Below are 25,688 nucleotides of genomic sequence, written 5' to 3' on the forward strand. Positions count from 1 at the left end.
TTTAACTATGTATCCCCCTCATCTCTAGCTTTCATAATTATTGCATCTATTCAATTTAATCCCTGCCCTCTATAATCTGTAGTGCAGGCAGTGACACCGCTCAGACTGATAGTATTCTTTCCAGGGCTCTCACGTTGTACTAATGGGAAAGCAATTTGTGACACCCCTTTTAGGGGGGTATAAAATACTCTCTTCCATGCATCTAACCAGCTCCACTCGCCAGTGCATATAGGGGACTGGGTGCCATGGTTCTGCCTTCTCACCACACACTTTCTCAAGGAAGGAGCACCTCAGGAACAGTCCCTCTGCTCCTCAGTGCCAGGAGCTAGGATCTGGGAAGCTCTATATGAGCTCTGAAGAGTGGTGGAATCCTAACACCTCTTTACTCCCTATATGGCCACCTTCATGTTAGACACAATTCAGCCTCTTTCTCAGCAGGATTCCAACATAATTTCCCCATCCCTGCCATTCTCTCCGCCCAAGTTTCAACTCTTCTTTTCCTTTTATATATACAAACTATTCTGGGAGCTAGCAGCAGTGCTCAGCACCTATCAGGATCGGGTTCTATCTTACAACAAACCGATGACAACAAACTCATCTTTATCTGTATCACTTCATTGGTTATAAACCAAAGACTTACACAGACCATCCAATAAGTTTCATTACTAAGCTATGTTGTTGGAGAGTAAAAATAAAATTCTTCATGCATTTTAATCAATAAAGCAAATATAAATCTCATGATGCGACACATCAAGCCTTGTATTTTGGCCTGCACATTTTGCAGTCTGTTAAATGGCCACTTTAATTTTAAAACCGATCACTCAGAAATACAAAATGAATAAACTCTTTATAACATTTTCCCTATGACAAAACACATTTAGTAAAAAAAAAGCATTATCATAAAACTGCATAACAAGTTGTCACTTATGGATTCGTTTATTTGAGCACGAGTTTATGAGCTTCATTCTAAAAAAGGAAGAAAGGCAAACAATTTTACTTGACAAGTTTTGCTTTGCAAAGAGCTCTGAGTAAATGTTATGAACAACAAGACTAGAAACCCAATTGTCCGAGAAGATCTAGAGAGAAGAAAATTACAGAAGTAAACAAATTCTGCTTAAAAGTAATTGGTTTCCTTCTTCTTTCTCCACGTTTTCTAACATCCTCATTTCCAAACACACATCTGTGTATTTTATACATCTATAAAAAGGGGGAGTAGGGAGGGGACAGGGAGCTCAACCGCAAATATTTCAGGTGAATATGCTTAGTCACATGTGACTACTCATATTTGCACACAAAAAAGGTCCTACTCCAAATATATGAATAAAGACCTGACTTCCTTAAACAGGAAATCAATAAGAGGCAACAAGATAAAAGCATATCAAATAAACAAATAGTACAGAGAAAGTAGATCATGAATTTCTGTTCTTTCTGGCTGCCTAATAATGCAAGAGCAAAAGGACATTCAATGAAATTAAAAGGTGGCAAGTCGAAAACTGATCAAAGAAAACACTTTTCATACAATGTGTAATATGACTATGGAACTCTTTGCTACTATAGGTCAGTGATGACAAGAACTAAGCAATATTCAGGAAGGGATTGGCCATTTATATGAGCAACAAGAATAGCCAGAGTTACAATTAATGGTAATAATTTAGAAATAGATATTAATCCTCATGTTTAAGAGTTTAAGGCAGCCTGGAACTATTAGAGACCAGGATGAGACTTAATATTGGAGGCAGATTATCCCACATCTGCCTGCTGAGGGGGTCTTATATCTTCTTCTAAGCCTCTGGTACCAGCCATTGTCAGAGATAGGATAGAGAACTAGATGGCACTCATAGGAATTGCCATACTAGATCATCTATGTTTCTTTTGTGAAACAGAAAGAAAAGAAAAGAAATGCATGTACGAAATTGTACGGCAATTGGCAAGCATGTTTGCAAATATATATTCCCTAGTTTCCCCTTTGCTGTAATCAGTGACCATACTCTTCTGGAAAGGAAGACAGACCTAAAGCTTCTACTGTCTGATGGCTCCTTGGTGGCTTACGTTAAATGAAGTGTGGACAACATCACACAATCCACCACCTCAGATGGTGTAAATTGTCATAGCTCTGTAGAAGACAATGAATCTGTGCCTTTGCTTCTAGAGAAGGCAATCGAGCAATTTACACCACCTGAGGATGCAGTCCATTACTGGGATGGGGAAGAGAAGTTTGCCCTCTATTATTTCTTTTATGGATAAATTAGATGGCCTCTGTTTTCAGTGCTGTCAATCCAGCATCCTTCATGAGCACACAAATTCATCTCAAGGAAAAAAAAAGTCTCTAATGACATCCCAGCCCCAATATAAGCAATAGGAGTTTTGCTTTGTTCTACATGCTCCACGAATCATAGCAACCATCTGAGACGTAAATGACCTTTTAGGAAAGTCTCTTGCTGAGGGCAACCAAAAATTTTCAAAACATTACATTATGGAAACTAACAATATAAATAAAACTGCATTAAACGTATTCAACTTTAGACAATATGCCACCCAGTAAGCAAAAGTATCATTCCTAGAAAAGTTAAGTGAATCAACTAAACTAACACAGACCCCACCACGCCACAGGTAGAGCTATCAACTCTCATTCTCCTTATTCTTCATATTAATCTGAATACTACAGATCCAATAGATTGATAAACTTGATTTTATACCCCCATGAATTGTGGGCTTCACCTAAGATCAGAATGGCCTGCTATCATATGTAAAAATTAATCACATCAGAACCTACTTGATTTTACTGATTTTTTTCTGTAAAGTTTAATCTTTATGCTCCCTAAAAATTATTACAGTGCTTTGCTCCTGAATCACAGGTTTATGCTTAGCTGGTTGTCTTGACATTCATTTCTTTGTAGCAATGGGAGTGCTTTTCTGGAGTATTAATTTATTTCTGGTGTAGGTGGTTTACATTGGAGTATTACACTTTAATCAGTGGCTTTGCATTTTGATTATTCACCTTGCTAACTCAGCTTTATATGCTACATCTGTGAGGTCTTGATGTATCTTGTTTATTACCATAACACTTTACTAGATTCTCTTATGGTTCATATTAGTCCTTCTTTATTACTACTGTCTTGGTTGACTTGGGTTCAGTTTAGTCTCATGAGTGGAATTTATCATTTGTTTATGCTTTGATCATTTTAATTAAATTGCAATGAGGTTTGGAAGATTTTGCTTTGTGGGCTGGTTTTAGCTCTTCAAGGTCACATGTCATCTGAATATCATCTCCAAGGAGAATGTGTCATTTTTATATGCAGGATTTATAGCCATATATTACTACAAAGTTTCAGTCAACACAATCATTTTTTCCCTCAGTTTATTCTTCTGCTTTAGTTTTGTGTATAAACGATCAGAAAATTCTGGGGGATGTGGGGGAGATATTTTCTGCATGGAGAATTGCAGTATATGGCAGATATACAGGACCATATACATCCCTGGTGTCATTTTTTGACTTCACATGGCCCATTGTATACCATAGCTTCAGTTCCCCATCCCTATCCACATATATTTTATTCTGTGACATATGGCTATATCATGCTTTCCAAGAAAGAGATTGCTGGATCTTTGCTAAAGCCTGATAAGTGTTTTTTACGGGCCATTCCCCCTTGGGTTTACAATTATTAGCATCAGGATTTTTACAGCCCTAACAAATCAGGATTGTTTGGCATTGTAGTATTCATGTAATTATGAGGAGTGCAGTTCTACAAAGTTGGAAATTCAAGGAAAGAGTTTAGAAAATATAGCAGAGGCTTTAAGAATACTGATGTGACAGAATACACCCTTGTATTCACACCCTACACACTACTGTAATAATCTTTGTACAAAATATGCCTTGTAAGGTTTCATTTGGAAACTCATAATTTCCTGGTCAGGACTGTCCTTGTAAAATATCTATGGCAACATTATATGTGAAATTATAAGACCCCTTTGGCTCCTAACCTTACAGCCCTGCCCAAACAGAAGTTGGCAACAGGACTCTCCTAAACAAAGGAATGTGTGGTTGCCTTAATTTGCATTTAAGCAGTTAACAGAGTCATCCAGCAGGAAAGGAAGGCAAAGGAAGTTCAAAGAGGTGAAAAAGTCTGCAGGGAAAATCCTTCAACATAGACTGGTTCTCACCTGGAAATGTTTTTCAAGAGGGGGACTGAAACAATAAAAAAGAGGGACACATACCCTAAGACACCTCTCTCTGTGTGTTTGGCTATCTCATTCACTGTACCCGCAGAGACAAAGGAAGCAGGTGTTCAACTCTGGGGGAGGGGTCCTGATATGAGAGTTTGGTCAGTAATTTGCTGAAGCATGTTGTGAGAAACTTTGCTTGAATCAAATATAGTTTGTTAAGTTAGGCATTAGTAAGCGTCTCATCTTTACTTTTCTTGTAACCATTTCTGACTTTTATGCCTCATTACTTCTATGTGTAGTTAACAAATTTCTTTTACTGTTTTATCTAACAATCTATAATGATAATCTTTATAATAATAATCTAATTTAAACTGAAGTGTCTGAATAACTATTTGAAATAATAAACTGACACATTATTCCCTGAAAAGAATAACAGACTTAAAATATGTGTATTGTCCAGAAGAGGGCTGAGCAGTACAGGACATACATTTCGGGGGCGAAATTCCAAAACTGGGGGGTATTGGAGGTCACCCAGCACCATAACCAAGGCTGGTAAAAGCCGAGTGTGGCTGGTTGGTTGCAGCACACACAGAGATATAACTGGGAGTGACTCACATGCTGGAGGCTGTTTGTGAGCAGTCCAGGCTGGAAGCTACAGCAGCAAAGCATTGTAAAGGGCACCCCAGGTTAGAGGTCACAACCGGCATTAGTGATAATGTCCAGGGAAAATGCCATCAGTGTCCATGAACAAAATCTTGGAATGACCAAAGTAAAAATGAACTTTGAAGACTGATTCAAGGGTATATTGTACATGTTGAATAGGATATATTGAGAGTTTTATTTTGTTCTAGGTAGACCTTCAGCAGTGCAGGATATAAAGGACACTAGATAGCTCAAGGAATTATTAATGGACTTTCACCAGTAGGTAACATTTAACTACAGTGCAGGATTGGTCTATATATAATTTATTTTTCCAACACTCCTCATTGGATCATTAGAGTTAATATTAAAATAGACTGTGAGCCTCTTACACTGATGACAACTCACACAAATAGTCCCACTGACTTCAGTGACACCGCTCATGTGAGATACTGCTTCGCAATGTGAGAAAAGAGCTAAGAATTTTGACCTTTAAAGATCATAGTAATAACCAGAAAGGTAGGTAAGTGGCTGATTTCCTAACTGGATACCTAAAATGACAATTGGTAATGCCCTAGAAAGGTGGTTTCTGGAAATTGGGATGAATTAATTACTTTTAAAAGATGGGGAAAGGATTCAAAATTTAGATCCAAATCTGGATTCTGAAGAGTAACGTTCAGGGGTGTTCAGATTTTGAGTTTGAGGTTGGATTAATCTCAGACTACTACAGTACAAAATCGTAAATTGTTATGAAAACTGAAAATTACCTCATTATATTCTTTTGATTTGATTGAAACTTTTTTTTGGAAGAGGTGGCATCAACAAAGCTTTGTAGCTAACACCATGGGACTTTTTAAAAATGGTTTCTTTTGAACCCAACAAAACAATACACAATCTTTGAAAATTTAAAGAAACTCAAAGTCTGATTTGATTCATGGTGCTAGTTCCACAGTGGGATCCTCTGACACCCCTCTTTCTTCTTATATGTCTTTCTATGCAGAGTCTTACAAGTTTTCACAGGTAAAAAGAATGTCCTGATATCACAAGGAGTTAATTTAGGAGTTCCAGAAAGGGAGAGTAATGATGTTTGGTCCAGGCCATATTTGGAAGGTAAGTTTTCCTTCCCTGTCTGTAGTGATGAACAAGGATTATCCATAAAACCAAGAGACTAAATCCCATACAACCAATTCAAGGAACTGGGGAGCCTTAACCTCCCTTTCATCTTGCTAGTTTCTAATTAGGACATATTTTTGGGAAAGTCTGTTTTACTGAGAGATACTCTGAAGGGAGCCTGAATCATGTATACCTTTCCCTAGGAACAGGAAAGTATAGTACTCTTATATTTTAACTTTACTTTATTTTGGTGCCTAGACATAGGTGGTGCTCTAAACATACATAAAATAAAATAAAGACTGCAAGCTCTTTAATATAGGTGGTGGGTTTTTTAGCATATTATATATTTTATGTATTGTAATGTACATCATACAGTAAGGCAGCTATAGAACTAGTGATTAACTGCCATCATACTAATATAACAAATTGTAATTAGCCATGTCATATTCTACATTTTTGCCATATTTCCCCCATTGGTGGGGTCATAGCTTGAGTAAACCAGGCTGTGGCTATTCTCCACTGCAGAATGGCTCATAGGGGGCCATTACAGTTGAGATTAAGTTAGAACAGTCCCAGAACAGTACAACATTATTTATTTTCGATTTCACTCTAAGGGAAAATCTCATATCAAAGGATGTCCCTATCCAAAGCTTTGGCCATCTTTGGTAAACAATTAAAGATACAATAAAGCAGGAGTTACAAACATTGTCTCAAAAGCAGCACTTCCGTGTCTTGCCATAAAACCAAGCCTCATATATTCATCAGTCACCTGAAATAAAACTTGCCCAAAACTTGATATCACCCCCTCCATTCCTGGGGCGAGTGCAACTTAACTGGAACACAGAATGTGACACCATGTCATTGGGAAATTCATTGCAAAGCACAGGAGAGGGAAAAACTGCTGCTGCAGAACAATGTGTGTTAAGGCCAGTTTTCATTTAAATTAAATGGGAAGTAGGAATGAAAAAAACATCAGGCCTAAACACCCAAACACAATCCTCTGAAATGTTCTTTTACTGAATTACTTTCTATTTCATGGAGAAACAGATTTTTTATTTATGAGTTTTTAAGAATGAAAATGATAGCAAATAAACATGCATTCTTTTGGTTTGTGAGATTGGGTGAATTTATTATTATTATTTATAAACAACATAGAATTATACTAGCTCTATACCTAAGACACACTGTTAGAGTTAGAATTTCTAGCACCATGTATGGAATAGCATAACACTTTGTAACTAGTTTTCATCCTGCTCTGAAATTGTCATAGTACATTTAAGAGACTTGGGCCAAAATTTTCAAATGTGGGTACCTCAAGTTAGGTACCTAAATCAATATTTAGGCACCTAGACAAAGAGGCCTAACGTTCAGTGGTACTGAGTATAAGAGAATAAACCAGCTTTTAGAGAATACTCAAAAGTAACATAGAAACAAAAAATATAAAAGGGAGAAAAACACAAGTTATTGAAGACAACACTTAAGAATTCTGAATATCAATCAGTGGATAAATTAGAGCAATCAAGATGAACAAGATGACAAAAAATATTAATTAAAACCTAACTAGCCCCATTCAGAACAAAGCATGTGTTTAAGAATATTAATACTGTGCAATGAGAAAGCCATCAATGAAGACTTAACGAGGGAGGATGAAGATTCAAAATGCTCTTACTGTATTTCTTTATCATTCATGAGCATCCCTTTGTTCTACCTCTGAATGTGTTTGTCATCACAGTTTTGGGCCTCATTCTGATTTCACGCACACTGATTTTAGTAGTAGAATGCAAATGCAGCTATTCCTGTTTTACACCTGTATTAATAAGATCAGAATCAGGTCCATTGTTTGCAAAGGAGACGCTTTTTTGTTTGAATTAGGGTGTGTGCTTGGCTCTATTGCCTTAGTGCTTTTGCTTCTCAGGCAAGTTACACGTCTCTGGAGAGAGGGGGAAAAAGCAGGCCTCCATTCTAGAAAAAAAAATACGAACTTATTTAGCAGGGCTTGTGTTTTGCAAAAATATGGTGTGCAAAGTGATTTTGAAGATTAACTTTTAAGAAATTGAATATGTCCCAATATAATAGCTAGGAGAAAGGCTGTTTAAAAGGTCGGGAGGGGTGAATTACGGATCATAGCGTGGGACTTGGAGATTTTCCCACTGGGATTTGGGGTGTATAGCACTCTTGCTAGGAGTCATATCCCAGAAACTCTCACTTAGTTGAGGCCTACACTCCCCACAGCACTCATTTCCCAGTTACATATTGTTAAGCAGACAATCAAACTAGAAAACAGCACTGGGTCAGAAGGTTCTGCTGAGATGCAGGCAGGGAAAAAATTGAAACAGGGTAGAGAATGTTGGGAGACAGGGAAGGGAAATCAATTTATCTATCTCTGCAGGGAGGATTATAGTTCTAAGTAGGTGGATGAATGAGACAAAGTCAGAATTTTAATTGCAGAGTTCAGAACTAGAGTGGCATTTTTTGCATAGACATTTTTGGCATTTGTGAGACACACTGGACTGGAAGTGGTTATCTTTCCACAAAGCACCATAAGGTCATCTATTGTGGAAGCACAGACAATGCCCACAATGAAGGAGATGCCTTCATACTATCAGAAAATATTTACAGTTCTTTGAAAAACTTTAGCTGTGTCTCATCATGCATAATGAGCATTAAACTACAAGGGAAATGTGATCCTGCTCCCATAATACAATCTAAACCATTGGTGAGCAACCTGCAGCCCGGCAGGGTAATGCGCTGGTAGGCTGAATGACAGTTTCTTTACATCAACCATCCACAGGCATGGCTGCCCACAACTGCTGGTGGCCGTGCTTTGCTGTTCCTGGCCAGTGGGATCTGCGGGAAGTGGCACGGGCTGCAGGGACATGTTGGCTGCCCAGCACTGCTGTAGAATAAGTCTTGACCAAATGAAAAAAAGAGCAGAGGAAATCCTTTGAGTCACAAGCTGGCTTTTGATCTGGATGTTCTATGGCATATCAGATACTTGTTTTTCATCAAATATTGGAGTCACACAGAGTTCAACGAATGCCTGTTTCATATTCACTGACTAAGTATTCAACTCTTAACAGAGAGGCTCTGTGGCAAGTAATCAAGTGGTATGGTTTTAGCAGCAAGCTGATTTAAATACTGCAGAGTCTGTATAACATAGTTTGACATACAGTATGAGTCAGCAGCAAGCTGACAGAGTGGTTTGAAGTGAAAACTGGAGTCAAACAGGGATGCATATAAAGTCCAATACTTTTACTGTACACTGAAAATGTCTTGTTCAACTCCCTCAGCAATAATTGGTGGAGCCTGCAGTGGGGAAAATTATCAATCACCTTGACTTTGCAGAAGATGTCATAATTATCGTGTTTATAGAGGAATACAACTAAGAAGCAGCAACTACCTTGTACACAACAGCCACAGAATGAGGCTTAAAAATGAAGGAACAAAAGTCAAAACCAATGATAACATCAAGAAATCCAGAAACAGGCTAAACTAGTCATTAATGGTGTAGACACTGAACAAGTAGAGTTTCTGCTAGTTGGGCTCCATTATATGACAACTGCTATCAAGATGACATCAACAAGTGGATAGCTATTACCAACACAACGTTCGCCTTCCTGAATAAAAGTGTGTGGTTCTTAAAAGCAGTGTCCATACGAGCTACAACACAACTACAAACAACACTCATTCTACTCACATTACCTTTTGGTTGTGAAACATGGGTACTGAAAAAATACCTGGAGCAAAATTTGAGAGGAAGTGCCTGTGCCATATCTTCAGTGTCACAAGGCTAGACAGACTAAGAAATGATGACATCTGAAGACGACCGAAAGTGCAGTGCATGACTATAATCATCAAAAGGTGCCAACTATAACAGATAGAACAACCCATTATCGACCACCTGAAATTTTTCTTTCTAGATGTGTGCAAAGGATATCCAAGGAGACGACGGTATAACATAAAACCATCCAGGCAACACCCAACAGGCTCAAATTATGCCTCAGAATGGATGTGGATGGAGTCTTTCAAAACCTCAGGCCTATGCAACCTTGGTGTTGGAAAAACAAGATGATAACAATATAGGTGGGAGAAGATCTGGACTATGGTGGGCAGGGATGAAGCATTTGAAGGAGTTTTGGACTGCATTAAGGGAGGACTGAAATACTCACAACTCTGCAGTTCATTCACAACAGTACTGTAGGAGTTAAAAAGATGAGTACAGAGTTGCATCATATTATTCAAATGATTTGTATCATTCCTCTCAATATTGTTCTCATAGGATTTAATGCTACACTATACCAGCGTTCAATTGAGCATTGAACTGCTTATCATGGAACATGGGCAAAACAATAGCTTTTGTCGACAGCAACTCAATTAAAAATGGGTAGAACTGGTATCTGAAATAGCAGAGTCTAGCTTTGGAGATACTAATCAATATTAAAGAAGCAGGTTGAGAGCGTTGGTTTGGTTTGTTCAGCAGCTGTTGTTAATGCAGTTCACAGAGTGGAGTCTTACTTTGTTGTTTTATCTTTGGCATATAAAACTTGGTGTACTTTTGAATTAGTGTGAAATACAGTGGCATTTTTAAATCAAAAAGTTTTAAAGTGTCACTTTACCTGCAAGGCACAACATGAATGATTGCAGCACGAGCAGTTCCCATAGCAACCTCATTTTCAGTTTCCGAGGTCAAAGGAGGCTTGAGTCCAATAACTAGTGAATAGAATGCTGCTTCTTTTAAGTTTTACACAACCTTTAATCTGTAGGGGGGGAAAAGAGAGACACATTACAACGAGATTTAAGATTACAGCTTTTTATACCATGAGAGAGTATCTTTCCATGTGAGCTAAATGAAATTAACACCTGGAGGGAAACAGAAATTGTTGTTTTATAAAGTCAGTCTGGACGGGGTAGGGGTGGGAGGCGGGAATTAGAAATTATGGATCTGAAGAACAAAGAAGAGGATTTACAGAGTGTGTGTTGGCATTTGCAGAGGAGCACTGTATCTGTGAGATGTGCAGTCTATGTGATCTGAGCATAGGATTGGAAGGCAGACTCCTGTGATATAATCTTGGTTCTGCATCCTCCACTTTCTCTGTTACCTTGGGCAAGTCATTTGAACTTCTCTGCCTCTTTTTTCCCCTCTGTAAACTCACCTGTTTGCCTCATGGGGGAGCTGTTATTAGTTAGTTAATTGTGTAAAACACTTTGAAGATGAAAGTATTATTATTATCCCTCTTTACTGTCTGACAACTTCAAAGTACTTCAGCAACTAAACTGAACTGAGCAAAATGTAGCTACATCTCTATCCCAATATAACACGAATTCGGATATAGTGCGGTAAAGCAGCACTCAGGGGGGGAGGGGGGGGCTGCACACTCCAGCAGATCAAATCAAGTTTGGTATAACGCAGTTTCACTTATAATGCAGTAAGATTTTTTGGCTCCCGAGGACAGCGTTATATCGAGGTAGAGGTGTACCTCCAAAAATCGTAAATCTCACTCTGTCCAAAGAAGACTGTCTCTAGAGGTGGTGAGGCCTTCTTTCTGCCTACTGAACCAGGGCACTCCCTCTCCTCCTCATGACCCTGCAGTGGCACGGTCAGCTTGAGACTAATTTCTACACTGTAACTCAGATTTCCTGCATGGCAGCATGTCATGTTGCCACTAGACATCCAGCCAAGGATCCAGCCAAGGATCCAGCCAAGGATCACGGCGCTGTAAAACATTTGAGAGTCACATCAATTTGTCTCAAGTCAATACATTTTCTGTAGCGCATGACTTTTTTCTTCCCACTCCTTGTCTGGGAACCATCTGCACTCTTACCCATGCTCAGATAAGAAACCCGAATCATCTTAAGCATTTCCAAATGAAATCTGATCCTTTCCTGGCACTCTAAGCTCCATGACAAATTAGGGGGAGAAAATACCCCTTTTCTACATAGTGCTCCTCTCTGGAAATAACCACAGCAGCCTTTTAAATATTATAAATAAATACATAATTCCACCCAATCATACATTCTTATCATTTATTCATATCTCTGATGTCTGGAAGTTAAGGAGCCTTCATGTTTGCAAGACAAACTGCATGACTAATAGAAACTGAAGTAGTATCATTAGAAGTCTCTGGTTGCTTTTGCGAGCTAAAATTAATAAGATTCTTCTAATAAAATCAGGTTCAATGTGCTGAGAAGACTAAGAATCTTTATCTTCTGATCTGAAGATGTAATTTGAAGAGGGTGAAGACTAACTGAATATATTCAGATATTCTGACATGACTGGTGATTAGACTGGCTGTAGATAAGCAGGAAGGACTGATCAATAAAACTAATAACATCTTAAGTGAATGATTAGGGTATTAATAATTAATTTTATTTAAAAAAATGTCATGACTGACCTCTGAATTGATCTACAATGTTAAGCTGTTTCTTTCTTGCAGCAATTAATGAGGAAAAGTATCCAATTTCGTAATACAGATTTCATATTAGGTAAAAAACTAGTTACACTTTTTGTGCCAAATTGTGCTTTCAGTTACAGTAACATAAGTACAGGGTAACTCCACAGAACTCAAGGCAGTTATTTTCAATTTACATCAATGGAACTGAGAGTAGAATTTTGTCCTACATTCAACATCATGTGAATTTCTTCTTTGCATTCTAGCTTTCCAACAATGTATTCTCACCAATAAGCAGAGATCCTTATTTATAAGATATTATTTACAAAACTTGAACTATACTGGGGCAGTTCAATGGTTTAGGATTATTCTTCTCACTTCATGGAATAAGCTGAGTGGAATTTAAGCAGAACAGTAATTTACATGTAGTATTTCCTTTGATACCTAATTAAGAACACATGAGGTAGGATAACTCTTATAATTAACTTAATCTATTGCCAGAAAATATCTCCAATGCACACACAGACACATGCCACAAAAAACACAGCTACTAGCATATAGAAAGACTAACTATGATGATCTCCAGGGGCATTGAGTTTTGTGAGACACCTCACCAACACTTGGCTTTAGCAAGTCTTGTCTGTGCCTGCCATGGATCAGCTCCCTGAAACCACCAGCCCCTGGCAACACATGCACCTCACTCTCTCTGCACAGTAGCAATAGGCACACATCAACTCCCAAATCTTGGGGCTGTTGCCTGTAGCGCCCACCCCTTGTCCTCTGAACACACTCAGAATTTCCAGGTCTGCTGTTCCCAATGGAACAGTACACACCAACGTGTAAAATTTAACTTAGGATCATCACTTTGATTAACACATCACACAACTTAAATATACTTACAGTGAAAACAAGAGTACATTTATTGTCAAAGAACAGAGATTCAAGTGGAAGTGAATAAGAATATTGGAAACAAATGGTTACAAGCAAAACAAAATCACAACATGCTTTCTAAACTTAACCAACAAGTTATCCTCTCATTTATAGAGAAGCTTATCTCACCCAAACTCTCTCCAGCCATTTCAACCAAGCCTGGTTGTAATCCCATTCCATGCAGTAAACTCACAGTCTGCTTACTTCCTTGGTGAAGGATGAAAAGGATTTCCCCCAAATACAGTAGATCAACCTTTGATGAGCAGCTCAAGATATGTCCTCCCTTCCCTGCTGCTTGCTTTCCTGTTAATTTTCTTCTTTCAAATTCCCACAATCCTTCATTAACCTTCAGTTCAGACTGGTGAGAAGAGACCCCTGATAAACTACACAATAGAATCATAGAATATCAGGGTTGGAAAGGGACCTCAGGATGTCATCTAGCCCAACCCCCTGCTCAAACCAATCCCCAACTAAATCATCCCAGCCAGGACTTTGCCAAGCCTGACCTTAAAGACTTCTAAGGAAGGGGATTCCACCAGCATCCTGGGTAACCCATTCTAGTGCTTCATCACTCTCCTAGTGAAAAAGTTTTTTTCCTAATATCCAACCTAAATCTCCCACACTGCAACTTGAGACTATTACTCCTTGTTCTGTCATTTGATACCCTGAGAACAGTCTAGATCCATCCTCTTTGGAACCTCCTGTCAGGTAGTTGAAAGCAGCTATCAAATCCCACCTCAATCTTCTCTTCTGCAGACTAAACAATCCCAGTTCCCTCAGCCTCTCCTCACAAGTCATGTGCTCTAGCCCCCTCATCATTTTTGTTGGCCTCCGCTGGACTCTTTCTAAATTTTTCCACATCCTTCTTGTAGTGTGGGGCCCAAAACTGGACATAATACACCAGATCAGGCCTCACCAATGTCATATAGAGGGGAATGTTTATGTCTCTTGATCTGCTGGCAATGCTCCTATTTATACAGCCACGAAGGCTAATGGCATTTTGGGCAACAAGGGCACACTGTTGACTCATATCCAGCTTCTTGTCCACTGTAAATATTTAATTTACATGTAAAAGCCCCCTAGATAAAAAAAAATCATATCTGATAGACAACGTGTTCACCTTTGCAGGTGACCATTTCCTAGACAAAGTCTTTAGAACATAATTTTCACTGTATATACATAATTCCTTACACAACATCCGTACATGCATTTCGAAATGACAACCAGTGTGACACTGGCTTTTATTTGACCTCACATGACATTCTTTGGTGAACCAGAATGGACATACCAGATCCAGGAAATCCCTGCACCCTATACACCCCCTTCTGTGCCCCTTGCCAGTTGGCACTAAGTGGTTCCTGGATTCCATTCACCCAGTCACATTTTAGTAGGAAGGTTAAACAACAACAGTACCAATTTCAAGCGAAAAAACTCTTCAGGTGGTTTGCATGCATCCCTGTGAGGTAAGGAAGTACTATAGCATCCATTTTACGGATGAAGAACTGAGAATTCAGAGGCTAGAGGCTTCATCCAAAAAACCTGCTGGAAGACTTCTATTGATTCAGTGGACTTTGGGGATCAGTTTGTAGGTAACTCAAGCAAATTGATGGCCAAATCAGTCACTGACAGAACTGGAACTAGACGCCTGGAGTTCTGGCTTGTTTTCTTCCCCATTTTTCCATAGGCATCAGAACGCAACCGAATGCCAATCTTTCATTCATGTGGCTCATATTGCAATTTCTAACTCCTCCTCTTGAGGTGCTTATCTTTTGGTAGAAACCCCAAAACGTGCCACGGCCGTCACAAGTATTGCCATGCTACTTCCAGAAATTGGGGTGCTCACACACAAGGGAGTAATTGGGACCTTTCATATTTGTGCTGTGTCTGGCCTTAGTGGGATAAAGTACTAAGGCGGCTTCCAAGTATACATGATACCACAACATGCAGATGTATCTCTATTCACGTTTTCAAAACTCGTATAGAAACTTCTAATATACAGGAAAAAGAAAGAGAAAAGTAGATCATTGACTGATACGATGTTATTACCATAAATTTCTTCTAAACATTTAGGAAAGGGATTCAAGATGGCAGCTTCTTTCCCTTTTATAAAATCATTTTAACACCACAACTACCTGTCCTGGTTTTAGCTGAAAACAAAATGACGACACACTTATTTATTACTATTCAGCACAGTTATTTATCAAATACAATGGAAAATGTGAAAATCTCCCTAAAATCCTGCTTATTTCAACATTTTCAATGTAATCAGAAGACATCAAAGGGAGATGTGTCTGCTTTAAAGAAGCATTTTGAAGTAATATGTGATGATGGTAGACCAGGTGCCAGCTCTTGCCAAGGCTGTAGGCTTCAGCTGAGCATGGACAAATTCATAGCTGGAAACCAGACCAGCTCATCTGCATGTTCAAGATACGTGTTAGACTCGCAAAGATGCTTGTACATTGGTACATGAATTAATCTTATTTGTAATGTCTGTATCTCGTGCTATAAGGCAATACGCAAGTTTTGCTTCATAACTGTAAAAATGTCTGTTCTGAATCTGTGAGCCCAGTAAGGAGGAGGAAGATTATCAGTACTAAGCGGGTGGTTGTAACACATCACAATACAAAGACTGGGTTAATGGCCTTCTCACACCAATGAAGGTGCTATGTGCAAGATAATGTCCCATTATCTTGAATTCTGGAAATTAAAATACCTGGCATGAAAATTCTTCATCTCTTTGGTGTTTGCTGCAGCTAGGAAACAGAAGTAGAGATCCCAAAGGTCAACCTGGGTTAACCCGAAAAGACATGGAGTGTTGACAGATTACTACATGTCTGTCACCTTTTGGAACCATATCTACAACTGATTTGTTTATGTATGTTGTGTTTTAACCCGTAAATAACTCTTTCATTTGCTACAACCACTGATTTGGTGTGAGATCTGAGGTACAGATTGACCCGGGGTAACTGACTGGGCTGTTGGGACTGGAAGAACCTGAATCTTTATTGATCGTTACTGTATGGCAATCAACTATCACTAGTTCAGCATACCTGAGTGGCATGACAGACTGGAATGCACAAGGGGACTGTCTATGACTCTGTGGTAAGACTGTTACAGTGCTTCAGAATTCACACTTCTTACTGGGTTGGTGAAATCTAATTATAGAATAGACAGTGTGGTGTGTCTGCCCTGAGGTTGGCACTCACTGCCATGAACCACTCCAGCCAGCATGACATAATCAAAGTTGAAATTCTCATCATTTGTGATGTGAAGGACCAGCCTACATATGGCATTTGTCTCCTTCACAACTTCCACGAATCTCAAAGGGAATTTCATGCACGGAAGGGGTGAGGTGGGTATATCAGGTTTAGTAATTGTTTTGTAATACGTTCCTTGAGGATATGCTAGCAGATATAGAAATTCACCAAATCCATGGACCAGTACCGTGTTTTATTGCCATTCCCAGAAATGCTGTTGCTGTAAGCAATTATTTCCTGGAATGATATTACACTTTCAGAAGCATTATTTTCCTAGTACTATATAACAGCTTTCCCAGAAGCCCCATTGCAAACAGGCACTTGGATTTTTGGCATGCCAGCCCAACGTTGGCATTACATGATAAAATACCTATCCCGGTCCCTAAATGTGACATCTAATGGGCTATGGGAAAATCTCCCCATAGAAATAATGCAAGCCCCATCATCAGAGGAAGTAAAAATTAAATGTGTGTGTGGGAGAGGGGAGGGGGGTGAACACACCATTAGAAATAATATTCATCAATATTTAAATAAGGTGTTATCTTAACTACTGCTTCATTTTCCTAGACTTAGAATCCCAGATTCTTCTCCCCATTTCACATATCAATGAACCTGATCCTGAAAACCTTTTCTCACATGTGCAGTTATTATTTATGCCAGTAGGCCCATTGCTGACAGCTATGTTTGTGCTGTATGTGTTGGTACATGTTTTATGACTACCACCTTAGAAAGGGAAACAGCCAAGCCTGGGCAATGAATTTGATAACTGAAAAGATCCTTCCCATTTCTAATTTCTGTTTTCTGGATAAATAAAAGCCTTTGGTATCACTTTTGGAAAGGAATGCAACAAACCTGAACATTCACAAAAGGAATTCTTATTCTAAAAAAGGAAATATCAATGGAGTCGAAGTATCATACAATTTTTAAGCTATTAAAATGAGAGACTCATGATTTAAACTCTAATTATATCCCCTCTGATACACCCGACCTCAAAACAACTGTGTAGATGCTTTTGTAACTTTACTTTTGGTAATGTCTCCATCAGTATCAATTTGTTCTGAAAGGCACCTTTTTCATAGTTGGGTTTTGACAGAGAAAGTTGACTGTACAAGCTTTGAGCATGATAAAGTATTAGAAGAAAGAAGATGTGCATAGTTGTTGAGGATTTAAGAGTTGGTTTTCCAGATATGCTGAGCACACATTGTTCTCTTTAATCTCAACTGTATATGTGGGTGCTTAATGCTTCTGAAAAACAAATAAACAAACAAACAAACCAAAACAAACAAAGAGGCTTTTAGCCTTCAGGGCACTTGGGCTGGTGAGTTCACATTGTACAGAAATAAAACACCAACAGATGGAACTCTCTTTTTCCCTCCAAGGAAAGCTCTGTAATCTTTGATGAAAATGTTAGTGCTCAGACTCCAGCATACAAACCCTCCACTTTTGCAGACAATCAAAAATAAAATTTGCAAAATGCCTCAGGCTCTCACCTAAACTAGTAGTAGCAAGAAAGATTTCTTAGCAATCATCTCACGTTTGTTTTTCTTCTACCCATTGGTGTGCTACAGACTGCCAATTCCTCTAAACTCCAAAATAAATCACTGTTAATGAAGCATGTTGCACATACAGACAGCAACAGGCATTTTTTAATCACCTAAACAAAAGAAGAGCTAAAGGAAAGCACAAAACACTCCAAAACCTAATGTATGAGTTGTCAGATTTAAAGTGGCAAGTACCCTATGATTTTCAGAGCTCTCAACTGAGTGCAGTTACGAGCACAAAGATCTAAGTGTAGATTCATCTGTTTTACATACTAGCTTTCAAGATACGTACCAATAACCCCTTAAAGCCAGGAGTCTTTTTGGTCATTTTCAAACTCAGAAATTTAGGATGCAACACGCAACACGAGTCATATACTAGTCCCCAGCAAACAGGAATAGAAAGGCTTGGTGCAGCAATGCTCTACTGGGAGTGAAGATTCCTCCCATACAAACTGAAGAGAAGAAATAGAGCCTCTCAATAGCTATCCCATTGAACTGTTCACCACACACAGGTAAATGACTAGCGTCTATGCAGTCAAAGAGTGACACGGTCTGGGCCCATTCTTCCTTCAAACATAATCACCATAAACATATGGAAAGGCTCCTGTAGAGCACAACTCCATGGAGCACGGGGATGTGAAGACACCTTGTGCAGATGCCTGGCAGGTCAACCCTCTACCCTATAGAATTGCATTGGTTATGCTGCCTTCAGAGCCCTCCATGCTGAAAGGATGAAGCATTTGGATTCAGTCCTTTGAGCATTACTTTGCAAGACATGTAAATAGTGCATTTCACCATGATACTTACCAACGGCTCTTAAGAACTGTTTATGTTCCTTGTTATAATGCTGTACGCGTAAACGAGAAAGTAGCTATTACAGCTTGTACTTGCATCCAAGGAACTAAAGGTTCTTTGCAAAGGTGATTTAATATTAGCATTTTAAAGATAAGGAAACTGAGGCACAGAGAGGTGAATAGACTTGCCCAAGATCACACACCAAATCAGTAGCAGAACCCAGGAAAGCTGGCTCCCAACCCCCTTCTCTAGCTGCTAGATCACAGTGCCTCCTTTGGTACTTTGCTCAGCCTTGTACAGTCTTCCTGTCTTTCCAGATGTTGGCTATATGCCTTTAGTGGCAAGGACCTTCCCAAGAGCAGACTCTGTGCCTCCTTCTTCCTCTGTTTGACACAAACTTAAAACAAACATTAATGTGACAGACAGCTTGGAATTTATGGGAGAAATTTAATATTTACCCTCTTGATTCTATCATCTTCAACAGATTATTCAATAGCTACTTGCTGCCAAAAAGGTTAGAGAAAAAAATAGTGAAATATTTAGATTCACAGGATGCAATCAATATTGTTAATGTTGCAGCTGGGTGGCAATTAAATGAAATATAATGCTGACTGTTCAGATTAGACCACAAATAGATACAAATTCATCCTGTTTTCATGAAAAAGGCTGAAAATAAACCAGAGTAGGATTTCTGAGATTAAAAAAAAGTTTGTCTTTAGAAATGTATGATCATTCCGAAGACACATTACCCAGAGCATGATATAATCATCATTATAAAAATGTAGGAACAATAAGCACAATAGCAATATCGCTATTTAAGTTTGTATCATGACATAAACCTAGCTCGTTAAATTGGCATTGTGGACATGTTGCAGGGGCAAAAAAATTCAGTAGTTCTCGTTACCTTTTGAGAATAACAAAAGGTTGAATTATGCGAAAAACCAAACAAATCACTTTTGAGAATAAAGACCTCATTAGTTTGAGTTGTTTCTAAGTTCTGTAATCAAATGTCCTGTGCTGTTTTAATTTTTTATTTATTTTTGCCAACTTTTAGAGAAAAGAAATGAAAGAAAATGGCACAAATAAACTAAGTTATTTCAGAAGCATTCAGTCGCTGTGATAATTGAGGGTCTCAGCCTACAAATTCTTACTCTAATTAGCAGTTCTTACTTACCCAATTTGTCCCACTGCTGCTTGTGTGTATAAAGACTGCTCATGTAAGATCAGACCTTAAGAGAGAGTACTTTACTTCCTAGATACACTTTATCTGATCCTTCCTGGTTTAATATTTCAGAAGACTAGCCAGAACTGAATCAGAAAGATATTGTTTTACAGAAAGCTTCAACTTGCCTTGTAGGGTGCAGGCACTCTCTCCTAATTTGTACACATAACAGCATTTATTCCCAACTAAAGAAATGTGGACTAGGCATGTAAGTGCTGTAGAATCAGAAATTCAGCAAAGTCCCCATAAGAGTTTCCTGAAGGTAGGGTGACCAGATAGCAACTGTGAAAAAATGGGACAGGGGGTGGGGGTAATAAGCGCCTAAATAAGAAAAAGTCCCAGAAAATGGGACTGTCCCTTTAAAAACGGGACATCTAGTCACCCTACCTGAAGGTCACAAATCCAGGCTCTGTCAAACCAAGGGAAGTAAGTGAATTCCAGAGTTAAGGGCTCCTTTCTGGGCATACCCTGTCACCCCAAATGTACTCTTTCATTTAAGTGGTTGATACCTCAAGCACTTTAGTTGCTCATAATTGCTACACCCCCACGTGTGGAGCGGTACTGACAACCCCATATGTTCCAAAAAATAAATAAATAAATAAATGAGTCTGAATCAAAAAAATTGTAAATTTGTCCCAAAATCATGAGATTTTTTTAAAAATCATTTTAGAAGGTTTATCTTCTGATTTTTGAACTCACCCTGCCCACCTTGAAAATGCGTGACAATTACAGCATTGCCAAATTGCAAATTTATCATAAGGCAGTTTTGGCCTGCAGGAGCTCTTGCTAGAAGACCCAACCAAGATTGTGACACTACTGTGCCAGGTATTGTACAAACTCATAGTGGAAGAGGGTCTTTGCCCTGAAGAGCTTGCAATCTAGTGCAGAACACAGTGGGGAATTTGTGATGAGAGAGCTGGAACTAGGAACCACCAAACTGATTTAATTTTGGACCACCAAAGACCCATTAATTAATCAGAATACAAACTAGTGAACTTCAGGTGAAAGGTTCTATGGTGTGATTAGTATACTGAGACATCCAGTCCCCCGGAAATATTAATGTCACACGTTTGAGAATGTGGCTTGCTTTCTGGAAAGTTACATTTACTAAATCAAGTTCTGACATTAACGTATCCTGCATAGGGGAATTCCAGTCTCTGGGCACACAGAGATAATCTCCTACATACTTATTTTCAAACACAGGAACTTAAAGGCACAGCTTACATTAATCAAAAGACAAACAATAAAATTGCAAGAACAAAACAAATATTAACACAACGTTCAAAATCATTTTTTAAGTCAACGTTTGGCAGCTATAACAATCTCAGCTATTGCTTTGTGGTCCTTGTATTAATATTTAAACATATGTGTAAAATTTTTTAAACTCCATGTAGGTCCTCCATAAGGTTTAAAGTCATAACCTTCAGATTCACAGCACATACCCCATCTATTTTCATGAGAGGCATAAGTAATGGGATAAAAACGTGCTGATTTCTTCTATGTAGACCACCAGTACACGGAAACACAACTTATACTTTGCCAGTGGGATACACTGCTATTTGCAAGACAGCAGAAAAATTCTGGGCATCAGCGTTCCGGTTCCTGGCTCTGGAAGCAGAGGGTGATCTAGTGGTTATAGACGGAATATCATAACCAAATGTAACACTACCTCTGTTTGGCTTGTGAGCAGAAAATGAACCTGGGACCTCTGGATATAAAAAGAATGAGCCTCTGTCACTTAATCATATCTGCCAGCATCAGAGATAGCAGTCAAACATCTATATATGGTATAGCCAATAGAAGGTCAATACTGTGTTGTTCTCAGTTACAGAAGCACATTCCTTCTGAAAGGCTGCATGCCAAAGGAAATGAGACTTAGCTCTCTTATATCAAACACATGGGACCTACTCTTAACTATGCCTAAACTATCCTTGTGGGAGCACTCTGATCTGTGAAATGGGTGGAAGATGGTTACCTTCAAAGTACCATGAGGCTCTGAGTCATAATAAAGTTATGAAGATCACAGAAATATTAACAATTATTAGTGGAAAAGATGTGTCCAGAAATCAGCTTCCTACTAGACTACAGGGTACTTACTGTGTGAGGGAGAGTCTGTCTGTCTCATATTTGTCTTCATCAAGATTGTGTGAAGGATAGACAAGTTTGCGAGCATGTTGGCAACAAAGGCCAAAATAATGTAACTCAGGAATAATTAGTAAGAGTTGGTAACAATGGAAGAGGTGGTTTAGGTGGCTTCAAAATTGTCCATGATTCAAACAATGCAAGGCTTTTCAGGGCCTGAGTTTCATTCAGAAATCGACAGGCATTTTGTGCCGCTCACAGAGCATAAACATGATCCTTTCTTCATGAAACACACTAAGTAGGCAGCCACACTTTTCCAGTAGTTTTAAGGTGTAGGCCACAAATATAGACCGTGTGTCACTAAATGATACATACTCATTTTCAGGTGGAATCACCGACCCACACAAAAACTGATGTACCAAAATAGAAGCTGCCTACAATGCATGTCCCACAAAATCCAAGTCTTTACAGAAATCTATATTCCTAATATACATTGCCAAAATCTTTTTTAAAACCTAGGACCTGGTTTTAACCCTCTCACTGTTGTAGGTGTTGCTGTGAATCTCGACGTAAAAAAGTTATGCAAAATTGGTCTTTTCAGAGACAGCCCTTTCACATTACAAAAATAAATAAATAATAAAATAAAATAGAGCTAGCTAGGAGAGAAGGTAATGGAAGAGTACCAATGACATCTCTCACTGTATTCTACTCGTTGTTATTCTCACAGCATGTTTGTCAGAAACCAAAATATCTCAAGTTCATTTGCTGAAATTATCCTCTTCAAAACTCCATTATAAAATGCATTTTAATATTTGGTGGTTGATAAAGCAAACGATATACAACTTTACATGTAACACATTTACAGAATATGTTCATCATAAATAGAAGAGAGATGCTCTTTTTAACATAAATTTGAATACCTTAAAAAAAAACCCTCATCAAATTTGCTGTCTAATTTTCTCCTCTGGGCATTTATTTTTACTGGCTAGATAGAGACTTCATTTCATTGCCTCTCAAGAAGTGTTAACATCTCAAGAAACAAGTTTCCAACTCACCCTAGTCATTTATATTTGTCAGACCTTTTCGGTCTTCAGCATGCATTGCATATGAAGTTTCATCTCTCAGTTGCACATCTGCCGTAGGCTGTCACAAAGCTCAGTCAGCATAATCTCAAGAAAATGAAAAGGTATGCAACTGCCAGAGAGTAACCTGGCTCCTGTTCGATTGAACCACCTCAAACAAATCCAACCTAGAGATACTTAGTATCATTTCTACAATTCTGTACCATGGGGATACCGCCCAGAAAAAGAACATTCCAAGAAGATCAGCACAATGGATCCAAATCCTTTGAGGTTCTGATTGCCATCCAATCTGACTGAGTTCACGGAGTCACACAGTATCTCTCAGGGGTGGGCTAAATAACGCTACCGGCAAGCAATGCCATAAACCCAGTCATATTACTGAAGAGTAGTAGACCATCACTTCCTACAACTCTTCTTCATTCACTAATTGAACTATTAGAAGACCAAGGAAAGCGACTGAACATATTAAAAAAGAAACAGGCTTGTGGCACATTCAGCTCCATCTGCATGCAATACTCTCCATATGCCAGGATGAATGTATTTATTTTAAATTTATGGTGGTTTACAAAGAAAGAATTTATCAGATAATGATGATGTCAACATATTGTGGGGAATACTGCATCGTGGCACCAGTTATAGAAACATAATCATGCATAAACTTTGTCCTCAATTAGGGTGACCAGATAGCATATGTGAAAATTCCGGACTGGAGTGTGTAGTGGGGTAATAGGTGCCTATATAAGAAAAAGCCATGAATATCAGGACTGTCCATATAAAATCGGGACATCTGTTCACCCTACCCTTAATGGCTATATAAACAACTAGATCGGGGTAGGCAACCTGTGGCACGGGTGCCAAAGGCGGCACGCAAACTGATTTTCAGTGACATTCACACTGCCCGGGTTCTGGCCACCTGTTGGGGGGGGCTCTGCATTTTGATTTAATTTTAAATGAAACTTCTTAAACATTTAAAAAACTTTATTTACGTTACATAGAAAAATAGTTTAGTTATAGAGTTATAGAAAGAGACCTTCTAAAAAGTTAAAATGTATTACTGGTAGGCAAAACCTTAAATTAGAGTGAGTAAATGAAGACTCAGCACACCACTTCTGAATGGTTGCCAACCCCTGAACTAGATTATTCAAAATAGATTAAGAGAATAAACATGCATCCAATTAACAGCAGCATAGCTCGCTGAAGGGATGGTCTGGTAACCAAGAGGATGTCCAGTCTGGTGCATTACAATCGACAGAATTTGAGCATAATTTGTTCTTGTTGGCTTGTGTGGAACACACAGGCCTCATATTACATACTCATATTGTACAATGGTTTGGTGGAGAGGCAGTTAAGAAAACTCTTTTAAGCCACGTAACTACAAACTTTTAAAAGAGGGAAAAATATGTGTACATACTCTACGGCCTCCTCCCTGCATCACTTTGTCTGTATCATCTTTGATCATAAACAAACAATCTGATCTTTGCAGTGATAATGTCCGCTTCTATTGCTGTACTGCACCTAGCGTAAAAGGGTCCACATCCTGATTCGAGCCCCTGGCCACCAGAGTAACAAAAATACCAAATAATCATCATTATAATGATCATTATCTGCTAACAGTTCTGCTTGGTGTAGTATTCCCTACTGTCACTTATTGCAAAGAAAAACATAATAAAATCAGCAGTATGCCTCAGAGAATATTCCTAGCTGTATAACTTTTCCTTTTACACACTTCAAATCAGAGTGCAGCTACCATTGAGAAAATACCACAAATTAAAGCCTTTTAAGGGACCCACACACCACCACAGATCCCTCAGTGGAAGAGAAGCTGGAGTCAACTGTGTGCCCTTGTTGTCAAGAAGGCTGTCAAGGTTTTTTCCCCATTTTGAACTTTAGAGTACAAAAAGTGGGGACCTGCATGAACACTTCTAAGCTTAATTACTAGCTTAGGTCTGGTACGCTGCCACCAGCCAGAATTTAGTGTCTGGCACACTTTCTGTTCCCCCAAAACCTTTCCTGGGGAACCCAGATCCAAACCCCTTGGGTCTTAAAACAAGGAGAAATTAACCATCCCCCTCCTCTTTCCCCCAGACTTTCCCCTCCCTGGGTTGCCTTGGGAGGCTTCACACAGATCCAAACTCCTTGGATCTTAAAACAAAAAGGAATTAATCATCCCTCTTTCTTTCCCCCCACCAATCCCTTGTAAGTTCAGACCCAATCCCTTGGATCTTAAAACAAGGAAAAATCAATCAAGTTCTTAAAAAGAAAGCTTTTAATTAAAGAAAAAAGGTAAAAAATATCTCTGTAAAATTAGGATGGAAAATGCTTTACAGGGTGCTCAGATTCATATAGACCAGAGGGGACCGCCCCCCCGGCCTTAGATTCAAAGTTACAGCAAACAGAGGTAAAAATCCTTCCAGTAAAAGAAACCTTTACAAGTTGAGAAAACAAACATAAGACTAACCCGCCTTGCCTGGCTA

General features: G+C 38.8%; 1 protein-coding gene across 3 annotated transcripts in view; it reads right to left on the reverse strand.

Annotated features, from left to right (window-relative positions):
• The window catches only part of CNTN4 (contactin 4), a 359,621-nt gene that overhangs the window by 308,335 nt on the left and 25,598 nt on the right, over positions 1-25,688 (reverse strand). For all 3 annotated transcript variants that reach the window (XM_032784171.2, XM_032784172.2, XM_032784170.2), the window contains exon 2: positions 10,533-10,673. In XM_032784171.2, the coding sequence (XP_032640062.1) occupies positions 10,533-10,587 (55 nt within the window). In that variant the 5' untranslated portion in view covers positions 10,588-10,673. The remainder of the gene's footprint in view (positions 1-10,532; positions 10,674-25,688) is intronic.

Source organism: Chelonoidis abingdonii, chromosome 17, assembly GCF_003597395.2.
Source record: "Chelonoidis abingdonii isolate Lonesome George chromosome 17, CheloAbing_2.0, whole genome shotgun sequence".
NCBI classification, from domain to species: Eukaryota; Metazoa; Chordata; order Testudines; family Testudinidae; genus Chelonoidis; species Chelonoidis abingdonii.